General features: G+C 48.9%; 1 protein-coding gene across 10 annotated transcripts; it reads left to right on the top strand.

The window, feature by feature from the left end:
* Positions 1-241: 241 nt before the first annotated feature.
* On the top strand, positions 242-14422 carry ADIPOR1 (adiponectin receptor 1). 10 transcript variants are annotated; one of them, XM_080651352.1, is made up of 10 exons: positions 287-395; positions 1144-1299; positions 3446-3498; positions 6057-6290; positions 7994-8113; positions 9092-9263; positions 9756-9942; positions 10883-11070; positions 12710-12903; positions 13598-14422. In XM_080651352.1, exons 4-10 carry the CDS (start codon positions 6150-6152, stop codon positions 13724-13726), a joined length of 1131 nt encoding a protein of 376 aa, XP_080507478.1. In that variant the 5' UTR covers positions 287-395; positions 1144-1299; positions 3446-3498; positions 6057-6149; the 3' UTR covers positions 13727-14422. The 10 variants fall into 10 exon arrangements, with proteins under 10 accessions (XP_080507482.1, XP_080507477.1, XP_080507478.1 ...); XM_080651358.1 differs by having other exon boundaries at positions 291-395; positions 1254-1363; XM_080651360.1 differs by having other exon boundaries at positions 292-395; positions 1254-1363; positions 3400-3498.
* The last annotated feature ends 2936 nt before the right edge of the window (positions 14423-17358 follow it).

Genomic DNA, 17358 nt, shown 5'->3' on the forward strand with positions numbered 1-17358 from the left:
CTGGCATCGGTCACGGTGAGATGAGGGGACTTACCCGCAGAGAGGACGGGCGCACTGGATGAAGTTCCGCGGGGTTCAGCCCAGCTCCCTGACAGTCCTCCATCGGGCGCTCCCGCGTGCAGCTGGGGGTGTGGTCCTCACGAAGCCAAGGAGGTGGGGCTCGGGGTTGGAGCTGCGCGGGGGCGTGGCCCAGGGGAGCGGGCCTGTGATTGGTCTGATGGGGGAAGACCCCCCCGTGGGAGGGGCCAGGAGCTGCGTCGCGGAGGTGACGTCAGCGCTGGGCCCCCTTCCGGCGCGGGGAGCGTAAAGATCAGGGCCGCTGGGCTGCAGGCCGCCTGCGGCGCTGCGGGATGTAGCGCGGGGTCCGCGGCCCCAGCTGAGCCCGTCGCCCGGCGGTAAGTTTCGGGGGCTGCTGCAGCGAGCGAGTAGCAGAGGGGCGGGGGTCCGCGAGGCAGTGTGACTAGGCCCAGGCTCGCGGCGGGCCGCCCCGAGGTCCGAGACCCCCGCCCTGACGCCGGCCGCGCCTCCGGCTCCTCCGCGGTCCGTGTTGTAAACATTTCCGGCCCCTCCCAGCTGCGCGCCGCCTCCGAGGCGACCTCAAAAGCCACTTAAGGGCGGATGGGCCGCGGCCCCAGCTTCCGAGCTGCCGGCCGTGCTGGTGAGTGCGGTGTCCTCCTGGCCCCGCCGGGGGAGACGTCGGGATTCGGGCTCAGGCTTGGGGCGGGCCGGGCCCAGAATGAAGCCCGGCCCCGGTCCCGGCCACGGCGCGAGCGCGTGGGGAGCGGGGGTGAGGGTGGGGGCCTGGCTCGCAGGACCGCCTGTCCGGCGAGACCTGCCTTTGGTGGCCTGAGAGCCCCAAGGATCCTCGAGCTACAGTCTTTGTCAGATCAGACCCAGACAGTGCCCCCGCTCCTTGGTGTTGGAAAAGGGGAGGTTAGTGGACAGTTTACCTTTATTTACGGGAATCCTAAACGCTGAAATGGAGCAAAAGCTAAACTACTCTGGGGGGAAACGAAATCTCATTCCCTCAGAAATTTTGCATTGATGTGTGCCATCTTATGTTTAAGATTTGTCCTTCACGCCTTTGATTTTTAAGAAAATAAAGTAGATCCATGCTTTCCCTCCGTTTTTCCTGCTTCCTAGGCGCTGGGAAACTGACGAGGCATTTCAGTTTACACGGAATCCGGTGTGGGAGGAGCAATAGGAGCCCACGTAGGACTTCACTGAGTTAACCATAGTATTGCCCCCAGCAGTAGAAGACTGTCAGCGACAGGGATTGAAGCTGCCAACTTAGACCAAGTGAATACTGTACTGGTTCTTTTCTGAAATGAAGTGGTGGGGTCCGTTCACCGCTTTCCTCTTGGTAGGGCTCGGGTCACCTGTCACTGCTCCCGATGTTTTTATGGCATCTGCAGTAGGAGGAATTCACACTGGGCGGTGCTTAACAGATCGCAGTGTCAGAGAGCAGGTCCCAGCTCACAGCCACCCAGGTTCGTCCAGGAGTGCCTTCTGCCCCCTGTCCTGGTCGGTACTTGGGGAATCAGTCCTAAAAGCCTGTGGAGGTCCACCTTGGAGCGCGTCCAGTGTACCCGCTTGCAGAGTAGACTCTGAAAGCATTTTGTTCTCAGTGGCCAAGCATTTATGTGATTCTCAAGGGATTAGAAAAATCAGTCACTTAGCCTGCAAGTCGGAAAGAATCTCGGGAAGCGTCAGGAGGCTCCCACTGCTGATGAGTCAAGTGCACCACCCGAGGTCGGCTGTCAGGCCAGCTTCCGTTTCTTCAGGCTGGCCTCAGTTTACCTTTCCGGGAATCCTTTATGGAAAAGTGGGGTGGGGGGGGGGGACTTAAAAAGGAAAAAAATAAGGAAAAGAAAGAACAAAAACAAAATCTGTGTTTCTTTCCAGGCCAGTTCTCTATTTCTCTGGAAGGTCTCTACTTCCTTATAACGTAAAGCCAAACTGACCCTCCTGATACATGGCATTATTATGTTCCCTCTCCTTGTGGTTGCACTGGCGAACTGAACATTCATCTTTAAATTAGAAGCCTTATGAATTGTGTTGAGGGTTTTCTGGTGCTGGTACCCATTGAAATCATTACGTTTTCTCCTTAATGTCCATTTGTCCCTAATGTCACTCACTGGACTTTGTTCCTCTCCCTACACTCAAGAGCTGATTCTCTTTTTCTGCTCAGAAGTGTTGGGGTGTGGTTATTATTTATAAACTTTGTAGCTATCTTGGTTGGAAAGGACCCTGAAAGTGCCCCCTAGACAAACCTGTTCCCAGTAATTGGCTTCTAAGTGTGTGCTTGGTTTGCCTTTGTTTGTTTCACCGGGGCTTCTGGGGCACCCAGTGTGAGTGACCACCATGTTGTGTGACTCCTACCCGTGTATCTGGGATGTACTGATAGCCAGGTATTCAAGTAAAAGCAGGGACTGGCTGAGGCTGCTGCATGTGCCTGTGTACCGCTTACTTTTTTCTTCTTTTTTTTTTATCATGGCATTTGAAAAGCTTACCTGTCTGTTTGCGGGGGGCGGGGGGGAGGGGGGGGAAGACCTCTCCTGCTGGGACTGCTTAGCTGGAGAAGAGCTACAAAGGACGTAAGCTTGTGATTTTCCGCTTCAGACTCTTAAGCCAGTGACTTGGCATCAAGCAGGAAAGCGGAGGCCCCGTTACTGCAGTTGGTGATTTTCGAGCATAGGCCTTTTCCCCAGCAGAGAGTGCGGAGAGGAGAAGACAGCTGTGCTCTTTCTGGTCTTTTCCGCTAGACTAGTCTTGCTTTAAAATAGTGAGAATCCAGTAGGCATAGACAGAGCCTACCCGTGGAACCTCTAGGGGTGCAGGGACACAAGAATAAAACCTCTAGAAGCTTTGTGCCTTTGACTGCAGGGAAGGAGCGTGCAATAGCCTGGAACATTTGGGAACTGGTTCAAGCACAAATGTCTCAGAAACCTGCGAGGGACATAAACTCTCCCGCTGGCTGGCGAGTGATTGAGAATCAGTCCTTCCCAAGTTTGGCACAAGATTATCTTATTTATAGGAGCACAGCCACCTCCCTGCCTCCGTATTCTACTCTCTGATACTGGTTTATCCGGATAGAAAGCTTAGTGGTAAAGACTTATTAGCTGGAATTGAAGAAATCCCTCAAAAATGCATTTGGTGGGGTTTGGCCCAATGATAATTTGCTATCTTGGGTGTGGTGAATTTTCTAAAATACATAAGGAAATAGCTGGCTGAAGTCCTTAGTGCTCCCAGAATCAGTCTTAACAACTTAAGGGTTTGTGCTGATTTTATAGGTCACAGAGACTAACATGTGTAGTAACCCCCAGCTGTTTGAGTGGTCTGCCCTGTCAGAAACTGTGTTTTCAGGTCCTAGTATTACCTGCTCTTCTTTCTTGCCAGACCTCCGATCCCTCTCTCTCCCTCTCCTGTCTCTGTGTTGCTACAGTTTAGAAGACCAAAGTGGACAGTGGACTTTTGCTCACTATGATGACCTCCACTGTATGTATTTCATTGCATGACATACCTTGTAGCTGATGGCGGATTTATGAGTTACCGGGTGTTAGGGTTCGTGACCGAGTCTAGGAGACAATGCTAGGGGGAGGGAGTGTACGAGTGAGCAATAGAGGAGTTGGAGGGGATCAGAAAAATTAGCAAGTGATGTGGACAGAAACAAAAAAAGACTTTGATGATGACCAGAGACTGAGGTTATCCTAGGAGAATGCTAGACTTGAGGGCGTAGGAACTTTTCAGATCAAATGAAATGTTAAGACTACCAAGCTGGGTTCTGCGTCTGATCTCCTGACCCTGATTACCCAACTTACAGTTTGTCTGTGTTATTCTGATGGCTTCTCGTAAAATAGTTTCCCAGCATTCAGAGTAACTGAACTTTGTGTACGGCTGTTCTAGTTTAGGGGTTCTTGTATCCCTGGCTTTGCACGGGCCACAAGTCACCTTGTGCATCTGATTGTAGGCTCCTTGAGGAAAAGGACTTACCTTGTTCCACTTTGTATTTGCACAGTACCTGAGACTGCCTCAGGGTCCGCACTGAATGCATTTGTTCAGTATTCGGTGACAGGAGAAAGCTCCCCAAGCACGAGAAAGTGCATAAATCCTTAGCTAGTGATAAAAAGTTAACGAGTCACATGCTTGCTGGCTGGAAAGCTGCCCCCTTCATCCATTCATTCCTTGTGAGCTGTGGGCTCTGCCCAGAATCAGGGGTGTGAATCCACTTGTTACCGAGGTGGTACTGGACCCCTGCACCCGAGAATGATTTTTTGGCCGCCCCTGAAGTACTGCCAGCAGTACACTAAGCTTCGTGTATTCTCCTTTTGAGGCTTCTGAAAATGCCCAAAGCTATCTGTATATTTTTTCCAATATAGATTATTTCTTGGGAGAGCTGTCGATAAGGTAGTGCTTCGCTGTGAGGAAGCGTGTTTTGCGGTCAGCCTCCTGAAAAGGATTTCCCAACGTTTCTTCTCACGTGGGTTGCCTCTCTCCTGAGGTTTTCGGGGGCCTCCCATTTCCTGTTCCCCCTGGGCTCGGTTGTTGCCTAAGTGGCATCGGGCTTGTCAGTCTTGCACATTTGAAGAAAGAGGAACTTCCTTTGTGCTGACACATGTAAAGGCCTCTGTACACTGAATTATGGTCTGTCTCTTGAACTAAGTTTGCTTGTTGCTTTCAGCTGTGCTTGAGAGTTGAGCACAACATGACTTTTGGAACTTGAGGATTGCCCTCACTTGACTACATAAACCCAGCGATAATCCCGGAGAAGGAAGTGTGGTTCCTTTTGGATTTTAAAAGAAGAACTGGTACAAAATGTAGTCAACAGCCATGGAAGAGACGGTCTCCCCTGGGAGCAGAGTCACTCTCCCCGCCCCTTGTAAAGGTTTGGTTCCCTAAGCTTGGTTTCCGCTCCTGTAAAGCAGCTCGTTCTGTGGGCAGGCTTACCTGGTCCTCTCTGCATTGCCCTGGAGTTACGGGGACACAGGTGACCAGGGCAAGACCACGCTAATATGATGGCTGCTGCCATAGCCGTGAGGAGTGAACTCCTTTGTTTGTGAGTTTATGAGGGAAAAGCCTGGTCACTTACCAGATAGTGGAAATCTTCGGGCACTTTTCAGTATTATTTTCAGCACCCTGAGGCCTGATTAAAGACTGCTATCTGAAATCCAAGTCCGGAACACCTGAAGGTTTGGAGACTTCCTAGAAAACTGAGTTCTAGGTTTCTCTGGTTTTCCTGAAGAATCTGTGTGCCTGTCTGGTTTATGAAAAGCTGACTTGAGTGGGGCTTTGGTTACGACCTGCGGTGGCTGGCCAAGCCCTGGCTGAGCGGTTGTTTGGTATTTGTGTGGCAAAGGGCAAGGCTGCCTCCTTGTCCTCCGCTCCCTGCTTCCAGGTAAGTTATGGTTACTTTAAAGGGGAATTGTGGTGAAGTGTGTTACCGAAGTGTTGGACCCCAGCTTTAATCCTACAATAGAATTAGGAGGCCTTGCAGAGAAATTAACCACGGGGCAGCGAGCCCACACGCTCCTTCTGCATGCGGGCATTTGCACTTAGGGAACACCCAGCTGAGTTCGGCTGGCACTAACTTCCTTTCTAAGACTGGGAGGTCTTGTAGTTACAGCCAGGTGTTGACTTCATATTTTTGCTCCACAGACTCAAAGCCAGACCTTTCTTGGGCATAATAGCTTTAGGATTGATGGGCTATTTCTTCTCACTGAATGGGGTCCATACAAATGGGGGGGCGGTGGGGGGAGTTGAGGGTAGACACCTGTTTTTCTGTGGTGACCATTTGGTACAAAAACCACAGATGCTTTGAAGGCAAGCAACCACGTGCTCTATTTTCAGCCTTACCTTTAAGATTAGTGAGGTTCTGAGTAAAGGGTAGTATTAAAGAGGGAGAAGGAATAGATTTCATTCTAGCAATTAATTGGCCTTGAGAATTGGAGACAGAATGTGAGTTTATCAGCTAGCATCTTATTCAGGACTGGCTTGTGGAAATGGAACGGTAAGAGGAGCCAACTGTCAGCGCCCTTCTTGTCTGTGTTTGCTTTTAGTGTCTGCCGTCACAGGGAGATCTCTGCCCCCTGGGGCCGAGACACCCAGCCTGTCCCCAAGCTGAAGCTGCAGGGTATTGAGGTGCCAGCTAGATGTCTTCTCACAAAGGACCGGTGGTGGCACAGGGCAATGGGGCTCCTGCCAACAACAGGGAGACTGACACGGTGGAGCTGGCTGAACTGGGACCCCTGCTAGAAGAGAAGGGCGCCCGCGGCATCGCTGACCCAGCCAAAGTAAGTTGTCTTTCCAGGCGTTATTTCCTCCATCAGACGTTCTCCTTAAACCTCTCTGTCTCCATTTTTTAAGATCTCAACTCCTTCCCCAGAAGAAGAACCAGAGCACCCTGGGAATGTCTCCCCTCAGTCCTCATCATGCTGTGTTAAAGTATCTTTTCACTTGTCTCTTTTTCCCCACTGTACGCCTTTACAAGTTCACTCATCCTTATCACCCCCGTGCTTAGCACAAGGCCGCAATCCAGTAAGTCATCAGTAAATGTCTGAGTGAACGAAGCGTGCAGTTAGGTGAGGTTTGGCTTCATATAACAAACAGAAATCCCTATGGCTCTGGCAAGACAAAAGTCTGTCCAGTAAAGGGTTCTAGAAGGAACTGGCCAAGGCTGAGTGGAGGCTGCACCACGGTCAGGCACCTGTCTTGCTCCTCCTTCATTTAAAAATATTTTTAATTTATTGGAGTGACACTGGTTAATAAAGTTACATAGGTTTTAGGGGTGCAGTTCTATAATACATCATCTGTATATTGTATCGCGTGTCCTCCTTCCATCCCCATTTATTCCCCCCTTTACCCTCTCCGACCTCCCCCGCCTCTTTCCCTCGGATAAGCACCATGACTCGTGGATACAGAGAACAGACTGACAGCTGTCAGAAGGGAGGCCGTTGTGGGGCTGGGTGAAAAAGGTGAAGGGATTAAGCAAAAAGAAAACCTCCTTCATTCTTAAGGTCGCCCATCAGGCCCACACTGGCCACCACCAAGGAGGAGGGGAAGAAGGACCCGCCCTTTCTAGAAGTGTCTCAGGACACTGCCCTTGATACCACCTGCGGGAAGTCGTTGTGGGGTCGTGTTCAGCTGCAGTGGAGCTTGGGCCACGCAGCCTTCTCATTGGGCCTGAGTAAAATTACAGTAACTACACCACGGACTTTGCTGGACAAAACCAAGGACTCTGTTACGGAGGACAAGGGGGAGTGTGGCTGTGGGTAGGCAAGCTGGAATGTGTCACAGAGCCTGAGAGGGGCCATTTGCTTACCAGGGACGTCAGCAGGAGAGAGAGAGGATGCTCAGGGAAGGAGCTGAAGTGCCAGGCTCTCCGCCGTGGTCTGGAGCCTCAGGACAGCCTCCATGATGGGCGATCCTCCCCCAGGTGCACTTAGTGCCCAGGCTCCTTCGGCACAGGTGTCACTGCCGCTTTCTTCTGTGGGATCAGTCCGGGCCCTGGTCCTGAGGATACAAAGTTTTGTCGTCATGGCATCCCCAAAGTCAGCAAACGGAACTGTGAGCAGATCTCAGCCCTAAGGGATCTCTGAGACTCAGTCCTGCTTGTTGTTTGAGAATCTCGTGGTCTGGAAGATGGACGTATTTGGGAAATTGGGGGACTTGGGAAGCGCAGTTCTAGAGAGTGGGGGTGGGGGTTCAGACTGAAAGAACGTGGGGACTAGTGTGCCAGTCCTGTGTGCTCCCTCCGTTGCCAGTTCGCATCAGCCGGTCTCCTGTGTGTGAATTGAGCGCTCACACCCGCGTTTACACAGTATCAGTAAACTTTGACCTGGAGTGTCGTAAACTTGACTGTCATGCTTTCAGAGAAGCGGCCACAGGCCCTGTGCACAAAGCATTGAGTTGGGTTCCCTAGCTATGTCTGACCTGAACTAGCACCGTTTACGCGGTGACTGCCAGGACTGGTTTGTGTTTATTGTTTTTCACACAGGGCCCTGAAGAAGAGCAGGCATGCCCAGTGCCCCAGGAGGAGGAGGAGGAGGTGAGGGTCCTGACACTCCCCCTGCAAGCACACCATGCCATGGAGAAGATGGAGGAGTTCGTGTATAAGGTGCTGAGGGCTCAGTCCTGGAGCGGAGGGGCGGTGGGCTGACCAGGGGTGTCCCAGCGGGTGGGCCTACAGTGGGCTAAAGACCCTTTATTCCTGGATGCGGATTTGTTTTTGCTTAAGGTGCCGTAAATATCGGGCTAGCAGGTTTTTACTGCCTGATGTGTTAAAGCATTATTCAAAATACGTTCTGAGCAGGAGTGGTGGTGGGGGGGCAATTGGGGGAAAAGGGAGGCACGTGTAATACTTTAAACAGTAAAAATAAATAAGTAAATAAATAAATATTTAAATATATATGTTCTGAACAGGAGCTCTCAATTTTTTTTGCTGTGGATCCCTTTGGCAGTCATCAAAATATTAAAATGTGATTGGGCTCCTTTATTAATACATTAAATACACATTAATGACAAGCTTTAAAATATTGTATTAAAATTTGTGTGTTTTAACTTTTTATTGATTTTTTTTAAGAGAGAGAGAGAGAAACATCGATTTGTTGTTCCACTTATCTATACATTCATTGGTTGATTCTTGTATGTGCCCTGACCGGGGATCAAACCCACAGCCTTTATGTATTGGGTAGCTCTAACCAATTGAGCTACCTGGCCAGGACAAAATTTATAAGTTCTAAGTAGTGATGAATAAAAATACTTTGATATCTGCAAAACTAATGTATGAAAATATCTGTGATTTCTGTTGGTGACAGAGTCACAGTTCTAATCCTACTGTGGTTTGCTGCTCACACTTACAGTTGAGGGAAATGTTGAATTTTAGTTAGAGGTGAGTAAAAACCAAGTTTTCCCATCTCGTCCCTGGACTCTGCTCATTGTCCATGTGTCCTAGGTTAAGAACCCCTGCTCTAAAGGATGTCATTTCCTGGGAAGGGCAGAGCAGGGGCAGCCAGAATCTCCAGGAGCAAGTCAAGGAGGCTGAAATGTCTGGTTTTAAAAAGCCATTTGCATATTCATGTTCCACCTGTTCCAGGTCTGGGAGGGACGCTGGCGGGTCATCCCGTATGATGTGCTCCCTGACTGGCTGAAAGACAACGATTACCTGCTCCACGGCCACAGGCCGCCCATGCCCTCCTTCCGGGCCTGCTTCAGGAGCATCTTCCGCATCCACACAGAGACCGGCAATATCTGGACCCATCTGCTTGGTGAGTGATCTGGGTGGGAAAATGCAATTTCTGTCTCCTTAAGTGCAAAGGAGTTCTATAGCCTTTGTCTCTGGGAAGGAAGAACAAAGTTGTTCTGGCTGATTGAAAGCTGGTATTGTGCCTCCAAACTGCCAGTGAGCTTGGTCGGCTCTTGGTCATTGGTCTGTAAGACAGGCATGGGGGCAGGGGGCGAGAAACGGGAGAAGGAAATGCAGTTAGGTGTTGTGTTGTCTGGTCATCCCTGGAAGCATTATCCAGCATGGAGGCAGTTCCTTCCATTTCATGCATTCCCATTGTCACAGCAAAATGCCAGCATTTTCTTAAAGGATCCTTTTGTCTGGGTTTATGTGCCTGGTGCCATTTTCTTCAGGAATTTTGGACTCTAGTTCCCACAGCTAAACCCTATAATTTCAGTACTGACTTAACACCGTCCACGGTCAGAATGCACACACTCCCTCTTCCTCAGGCTTTCTTTTCTCCTTCCTCCTCCAGGTTTTGTGCTGTTTCTGTTTCTGGGAATCTTGACGATGCTGAGACCAAACATGTACTTCATGGCCCCCCTGCAGGAGAAGGTGGTGTTCGGCATGTTCTTCCTGGGCGCAGTGCTCTGCCTCAGCTTCTCCTGGCTCTTTCACACCGTCTACTGTCACTCAGAGAAAGTCTCTCGGACTTTTTCCAAGTGAGTGACAGACCTGGCGCTGGGGCGGGGGTGGGGGAGAACACCAGGCCCTGCTGTCACATCATGTGACCTGAGGACTGGACCCCCCCGTGACCCCTAAAGACACCCTGCTGTGCCAGCAGAAAGGCTTTCTAACTTGTAGGTGTAAGAGAGTGGCGAGGCTCTTTTAAGTCCTTCATGAAAAAATTCACGGCAGCTTCAACAGCTGGAACCCAGCTGTGGAATGTAGTTCCCACCTGCTTAGCGCTGTCCTGTGTGAGCTGGGAGCGAGTGGGCTACTCTCCGGACCAAGCGCCTGGGCCGAGCAGGGCGTGGCGATGTGTCCTGTGCTGCGTTCTGCTGTGCTCCTACCCACAGCCAAGCAGCTTATCTTCGCTGCCCACACATCGCTGGAAGCCCCAGATGCCTGTCATCTGGTGCCTTCCGTAATCCCCCGTCCTGAGCTTGGAGTTCATGTTTGCTTAGTGTTGTTGTTGATTTTGTTGGTGGGTTATTTTGTTTTTTTCCCAATAACACCAGTAATCGGAATACATTTTTATCATTTACAAGTCAATTAGAACAGCAGTACCCTTTAATACTACTTCCAATTTAAGGGTTTGTTTTTAGAACTCAACCTGTCAGAACTGGGGGACAGTCAGAGCCCTCCCGAGCGAAAAGCTGGGAAGCAGCGGTCGTGACGGAGCTCCTGAATTTAAGTGCCCAGTGGGGGACGTGGCTGTTCACGACTGAGGGGAAGAGACTTCTGAGGTTGGGGACTCTTAGCACTTCTTCCACTGCAAAGACAAGGGCTTGGCCTGTGGGATTTCAATCCAGGATCCAGATGAGAGACGGGTGATGGTCAGGTCTGCGAGCCGATGGAGAAGAGAAAAAACAAAACGGCTAAACGAGCCACAGGAAGTCATTTCTCCACTGATGCGTTTTAACTTTGGCTCTTTTTCAGACTGGATTATTCAGGGATTGCCCTACTGATCATGGGGAGCTTTGTCCCCTGGCTCTATTACTCCTTCTACTGCTCCCCACAGCCACGGCTCATCTACCTCTCCATCATCTGTGTCCTGGGCATTTCCGCCATCATTGTGGCACAGTGGGACCGGTTTGCCACTCCTAAACACCGGCAGACAAGAGCAGGTGGGTATGAAGGTGAGGTAAATCTCACAGGTATTTCAACCGTGACCCTAATAGGCTCAACCTTAGGCCCTAAGATTGGCAGTTTGAGGACCCCACTCAAACCCTGATTTGTGTTTAGAATCCTGAGCAGTGTTGTTGTTTTTATTAATTTAGAGAGACTGGAAGGGAGAGCGGGAGAGGAAGAAATGTCGATGTGAGAAAGAAACTTTGATCGTATGCCCTCCACCGGGGATCAAACCCACAACCTGGGGTATATGCCTTGACCGAACTGGCAGCCTTTTGGTGCATGGGACGATGCTCACCCACTGAGCCACGGCGCTCAGGCAACAGTATGGGCTTTTAAAGCTCCGTGATCTCCAGGTTTCATATTATTTCATAAGAATGCTAATGAGCCACATAAGGACCAAGTCTGTCAATTAGCTGCAAGTATAGAAGTGACTGCTCTTATAAAAATGTACAGCCCTGGCCAGTGTGGCTCAGTTGACTGAGCATCATTCCGTGCACCCAGAGGTCACCAATTCCATTCCCAGTCAAGGCATGTATCCAGGTTGTCAGTGGGTCCCAAGGCAGGGTGCATACGGGAGGCCACCGATGGATGTCAACCACTGGAATAGCTAAAGCATGAGCATCTTTGGGTTGTGCCACCGACACTCCTCTTTTCAGCTTTATTACTTGCAGCAACACCAGTGACCTCCTTAGATTTCTTATTATCTGGAATGTTGGAACTTTCAGATAAGAGAATTAAATGTTCATCAAGCATCAGCACATGCTGGGCATGGTGCTTTAACAAGGTGTATCTAAGAGTGGAGAAGGTGGTCCCTATTCCCGGCCCCCCCACACCCCCCACCCCCGGTGTGTGCACTGCAGTGGTGTTGAGACAGGTGCCCGTTCTTACCTTCCTCTTACCTCACTTGTCTGTCCCAATAGCTACAACAGCTTCCAACTTGAATGTCTGCGTGCTCAGGTCAGAGCCTGGGTACCTAATGTTGTCTGATCTTACGGGAAACTGTCTACTCCTCTCCACCTCAAAGGCACCTGGAGCTTTGCCATCCGAGTCCTGATGGCAGCAGAGCTTCGAGCAGGTGAAGAATGGCTCGTTTAACTGTTGTTCCTGCTCTTCACCTGCTCGCAGATCTGATGCCCCCAGAGGGTTTGGTCTGTCACTTTTGCCTAACACCGTGGTCGGCAAACTGCGGCTCGTGAGCCACCTGCGGCTCTTTGGCCCCTTGAGTGTGGCTCTTCCACAAAATACCACGGCCTGGGTGAGTCTATTTTGAAGAAGTGGCGTTAGAAGAAGTTTAAGTTTAAAAAATTTGGCTCTGAAAAGAAATATCAATCATTGTCCTGTTGATATTTGGCTCTGTGGACTAATGAGTTTGCCGACCACTGGCCTAACAGATAGTGAAGAATGTGAGATGTTTGTTCTTGGTGCTGATTAGAGGGTAATATCTATATAAGCACTTTCACAGCCTTCTTCCCATTCCGGATGTTGAAGAAATAGCTGCTAACGATTCTCCATTTTGTGGCCAAATGTCCTGAAAAGTAGCTAATGGTCATAGACACTTGAATTCCAGAGAGAAGCAGCAGGGCGCACCGGGTGGCAGCTGCCCCCTCCCTGGCAGTCTTGTCTGCTCTGCAGGGGTGTTCCTGGGCCTCGGTCTGAGCGGCGTCGTGCCCACCATGCACTTTACCATCGCCGAGGGCTTTGTCAAGGCCACCACCGTGGGCCAGATGGGCTGGTTCTTCCTCATGGCTGTGATGTACATCACCGGGGCTGGCCTCTACGCTGCTCGAATTCCTGAGCGCTTCTTTCCTGGAAAGTTTGACATATGGGTAAGAAACAGCTCTGCCGGAGTGCCTGTGGTCAGGGACTGGCCCCAGTGAAAGGCCTGAGTAACAGGCAGTACAGACATGGGGTACATGTATGTACAGGGGAAGTGGGCAGGGCGAGGAGTGATCAGGATGAACATTTGGGTGTATTTCTGACACTTTTTATATACATGTATATTTTTTTATTGATTTTGGAGAGGAAGGGAGACAGAAATATAGAAACATCATGATGAGAGAGAGTCACTGATTGGCTGCCTCCTGACCACAACTGGAAATCAAACCATGACCTCCTGGTCCCTAGGTGGAGGTTCAACCACTGAGCCAAGCTGGCTGAGCTCTGATAAGGCTTTTTAAAATGTCTAGCCCTGGCCTGTGTGGCTCAGTTCCTTGACCATCCGTCCTGTGCACCAAAAGGTCGCTGGTTCAGTTCCCAGTCAGGGCACATGCCCAGGTTGTGGATACAATCCGCCAGTCAGGGTCCATGCCAGAGGCAATTGATGAGTTTCTCACTCTCATTGATGTTCTCTCCCTCCCCCTTCCTCTCTCTAAAATCAATAAAAACATTTAAAAAAATTTATAGCAAATATATCATTTTCATGATATAAAACTTTGAGAGGAGTTAGATGAGGTAAGAGCTCTCTTCTCATGTCTGGTCCCTCCTTGCCATCACCCTGAGGGTCATCTCTTGTTCCTACAGTTCCAGTCGCATCAAATTTTTCATGTCCTGGTGGTGGCAGCAGCCTTCGTCCACTTCTATGGGGTCTCCAACCTTCAGGAATTCCGCTACGGCTTGGAAGGCGGCTGTACTGATGACTCTCTTCTCTGAGCCTCCCACTCCAGGCTGGAGGGGAACTTCCCAAGTGCTTTCAAAAATAACTTCCTTGCTGAAGTGAAAGGAAGCGTCTGAGTTGTCTGTTTCTAGAAGAAACCTCTTAGAGAATTCAGTGCCAGCCAGGCTTCAGCCCACCTTCCCACCTCAGGGCGGGGGATAAGCTTTCCATGCCCCTCGCCGAGGAGGGGTAATCCACCTGGCCATGCCCCTCCTCAGCCAGGCAACTCTGTCCCCTTGGCACAGAGCGCTTTGAAACTCATGTTGAGATTTTATCCCTCCTCCAACCATTTTGGGAAAAAATGATGGACTGGGACTCTTCAGAAATTCATTTTCTGGAAGAAAACGTCCCTCCCTTACCCCCGTCCTTACTTTGTAACCTGGCTTAGAACAGGCCATCCATTTTGTAGCACACTTTTCAGAAACGATTGTAACCGGTCCCGTCTTTCTGGGGCCTGGATCTGCTGACAGCAGGCAGAAGTCACCAACTTTGAGGCAGCAGCTAATCATGGAAGTGTGTCCAGGCTTCAGATAACTTGAGTTTTAATTTTTTTTCTTGGCAGAGTAATGTAAAGTTAAAATGGGGAGAGATATTTAATATTTAATACTAAGCTTTAAAAAGAAATCTGCTATCATTGCTGTGTATTCTGATGCAAAGGCTACGATGATAATAAAAGGAAGTGCAGAAGACAATTAGCATTCAAATATTTAACACGTGTGGTCTCCACTATTTGCACCTAACTCCAAAGTATTAAAACCAGAAAAGTAATTTCAGATCCTGCAGAAGCACAAATTTGAATCAGAACTGACAGGCTGGCGTATGCGAGCCAGTGAATAAGCCCAACTGATTTCCGAGCATCGGCTCCTACGTACGGCCTTCTTTTCCTCTACTTATTGCACAGGCTTCTCCTAGAGAAATCATTCTGAAGCAGTATTTAATAATGAAATGATTCTCAAAGGTATTGGGTTATATCCCTGTGACTATCAACGGTCTACTGCAGTGGTCAGCAAACAGCGGCTCGCGAGCCACATGCGGCTCTTTGGCCCCTTGAGTGTGGCTCTTCCACAAAATACCACGTGCGGGCGCGCACGTACAGTGCGATTGAAACTTCGTGGCCCATGCGCAGAAGTTGGTTTTCAGCTCTCAAAAGAAATTTCAATCGTACTGTTGATACTTGGCTCTGTTGACTAATGACTTTGCCGACCACTGGTCTACTGTATATCACTCTAGGGTTCAGTTCTTTTAAGGTTGTCTCTCATCAAGAGGCCATTCCATGCCTTTCTCTGCCTTTGAAATCATACTCTCCCTGAGATGATTGTGTTTGTGTGTGCGGCCCGCAGCAGTCATTTCCGAGTGAATGTCGACAATTAGAAGGCAGTCTTCTCGGGTTACAAAGATGGATTTGTTCAAGATTAAGATTGTACAACTGGGAGAATAAGTTACCTTTTAAAAAATAATCCAACTAGGCTGACAAAAAAGAAATTTTCTCAACCTCATGTGGTAATCAGGGAAATGTAAATTAAACCAAAGTGATAAGCCATTTCACTACCACCAGATTGGCGCACATTAAAAACCCTACTATTGAGTGTTGTGTGGATGTGGAGCAGACCAGGAACTGTTGGTAGGACCGGTTTTGTCGAGGGGAAGAGAATATGGATGTGTGTTGCAACATGCAAACACTGCGTAAAACACCACCTTACAATATGAGCTGTATCTAAAATTCATCCTAAATTAATTCATTTCAAAAATGTTGGTTCTGGCACTGGCCCGGTAGCTTAGTTGGTTAGAGCGTCATCCTGATTTGCCAAGGTTGCAGGTTTGATCCCCAGTCGGCATATCCCACAGTTTAAAAACCACTACTCTTGAGAAACAGCGGGTATAAAGATTCATTGCAGCTTTGGCTGGTGTGGCTCAGTTGGGCATCATCTCGTGCACCAAAGTTTGCCGATTCGATTCCCAGTCAGGGCACAGGCCTGGGTTGCGGGCTCAGTCCCTGGAGGGGGCCGGTGCAGGAAGCAGCCCATTGAAGCTCAGCATTCACATCTCACGTCAATCTTTCTACCCCACCCTCTTTCTAAAAATCAATAAAAATATTTTTCAAAAGATTCCTTGCTGCCGACTGTATTAGCAATGCACTAAAATGAAGCCAAATATCCAAAACTGTTCGCTGGAAAAATAAATTTTGGCTTATTCCTATAACGAAAGACTAGCAGTGAAAATTAATTACAGTGACAAGCGACAACACAAGAGCGAGGGAGGGAAGCAACTTACAGAACATAACTGGTCTGACTGCATTTCAGTAAAGCTCAGAATTTTGCGAAACTAAGGATAGTTTAAGGACACAAATATGGCAAGAATTTAAAAGGGATTTCAATTCAGAAATAAACGGTTACCTCAGAACAGGAGGAGGGGAGGAGGACAGGCTATTTCATTACTGTAGCTTGTATTCTTTTTAACTAGGTGGTAAGGACCTGGATGTCCCTTCAGCCATGATTATTTTTCTTGTATATATGTAATAAGTATATCTATTTAATAAAAACTGTTTTAGGTTTTAAAAAAGACTTGAGCTGACAGCAGAAGCCGCGGTGGTTCACAAACACGCTTTGGCCTGCAGTGGGAAGTCAGTGCTAACTGTACTAGGTGGAGGGTGTGCTCATCAGGTCCCCATTGTCCCTGCCCAGCTCTAGAGGCATCTGAGTTTGAAGTGCCCTGGACTACCTTGCATGCTAAGAAAGGTGCAGCAAAACCCTTCAGAACAAGTCCTTGACCCAAAGTCTGCTGACAAAAGAGGCCCATCTTCCCCAGAAAAGGTCCGCTTTAGTATTTCTGTCCCCAGTGGGCTACGAACTAACCCTTAGGAGGCATGGCCTGGCCTGGATGCAGATTCAGGGGTGAATTTCAGAGCAGCAGCTGGGGCCCTGTGTTGATTATATTCAGTGAGTAACTAAGATCTCTTATTAAGTTCCTTCTCACATTGGAAAATTTTTTTATTTAGCCTTCACATTCATAAAACAAGGGTTGTTTTTACTTGTAAAATTGTACATATTTTTAATGCACTGAAAAGTTCAAAAAGCACAAAATGTCATAGAGGGGGGAAATCTCCCTACCGTCTAGTCTCCCAAGCAACCAGTTCCTCTCCCCAAAGAAACTGAAATTACCACTTTATTTTGTATCTTTCCAAGGGCATTTTATACATATACAAATAGATATGAATATATTCTCCCAACCTTTTTATACAAATAGAAGCAAACTATACGTCGTGTCCACAACCTCGTGGTATTGTACGGATATATGTACTTTACTGAACCAGTCCTGCACACACATCACTGTCCATGTGCAAGAGTATTTACGAAGGATAATTTCATTAAAGGATGTCTGCACTCATAATTTCAGTGACGGTTTCCAAAATGTGTTGTCAGGGGCTTCCCACTCTTCTCCCACCTGGCGTGGCGGTTCCAATAGAACTTGTACCTGTCCTGCTCTCCCACCCACCATGTCAGGGATAATTTTGGAGCAGAGAGAGAGGATGTGAGAGATGGAAACTCTATGTAAAATCAGGTTGCTACCCACTCGGCTATGGTTTATCTCTAAGGAGTCACAGGCATAGGGGCTTAATCACAAGGAACAA

The sequence above is a fragment of the Plecotus auritus genome (assembly GCF_963455305.1).
Source record: "Plecotus auritus genome assembly, chromosome: 14".
Classification (NCBI taxonomy): Eukaryota; Metazoa; Chordata; class Mammalia; order Chiroptera; family Vespertilionidae; genus Plecotus; species Plecotus auritus.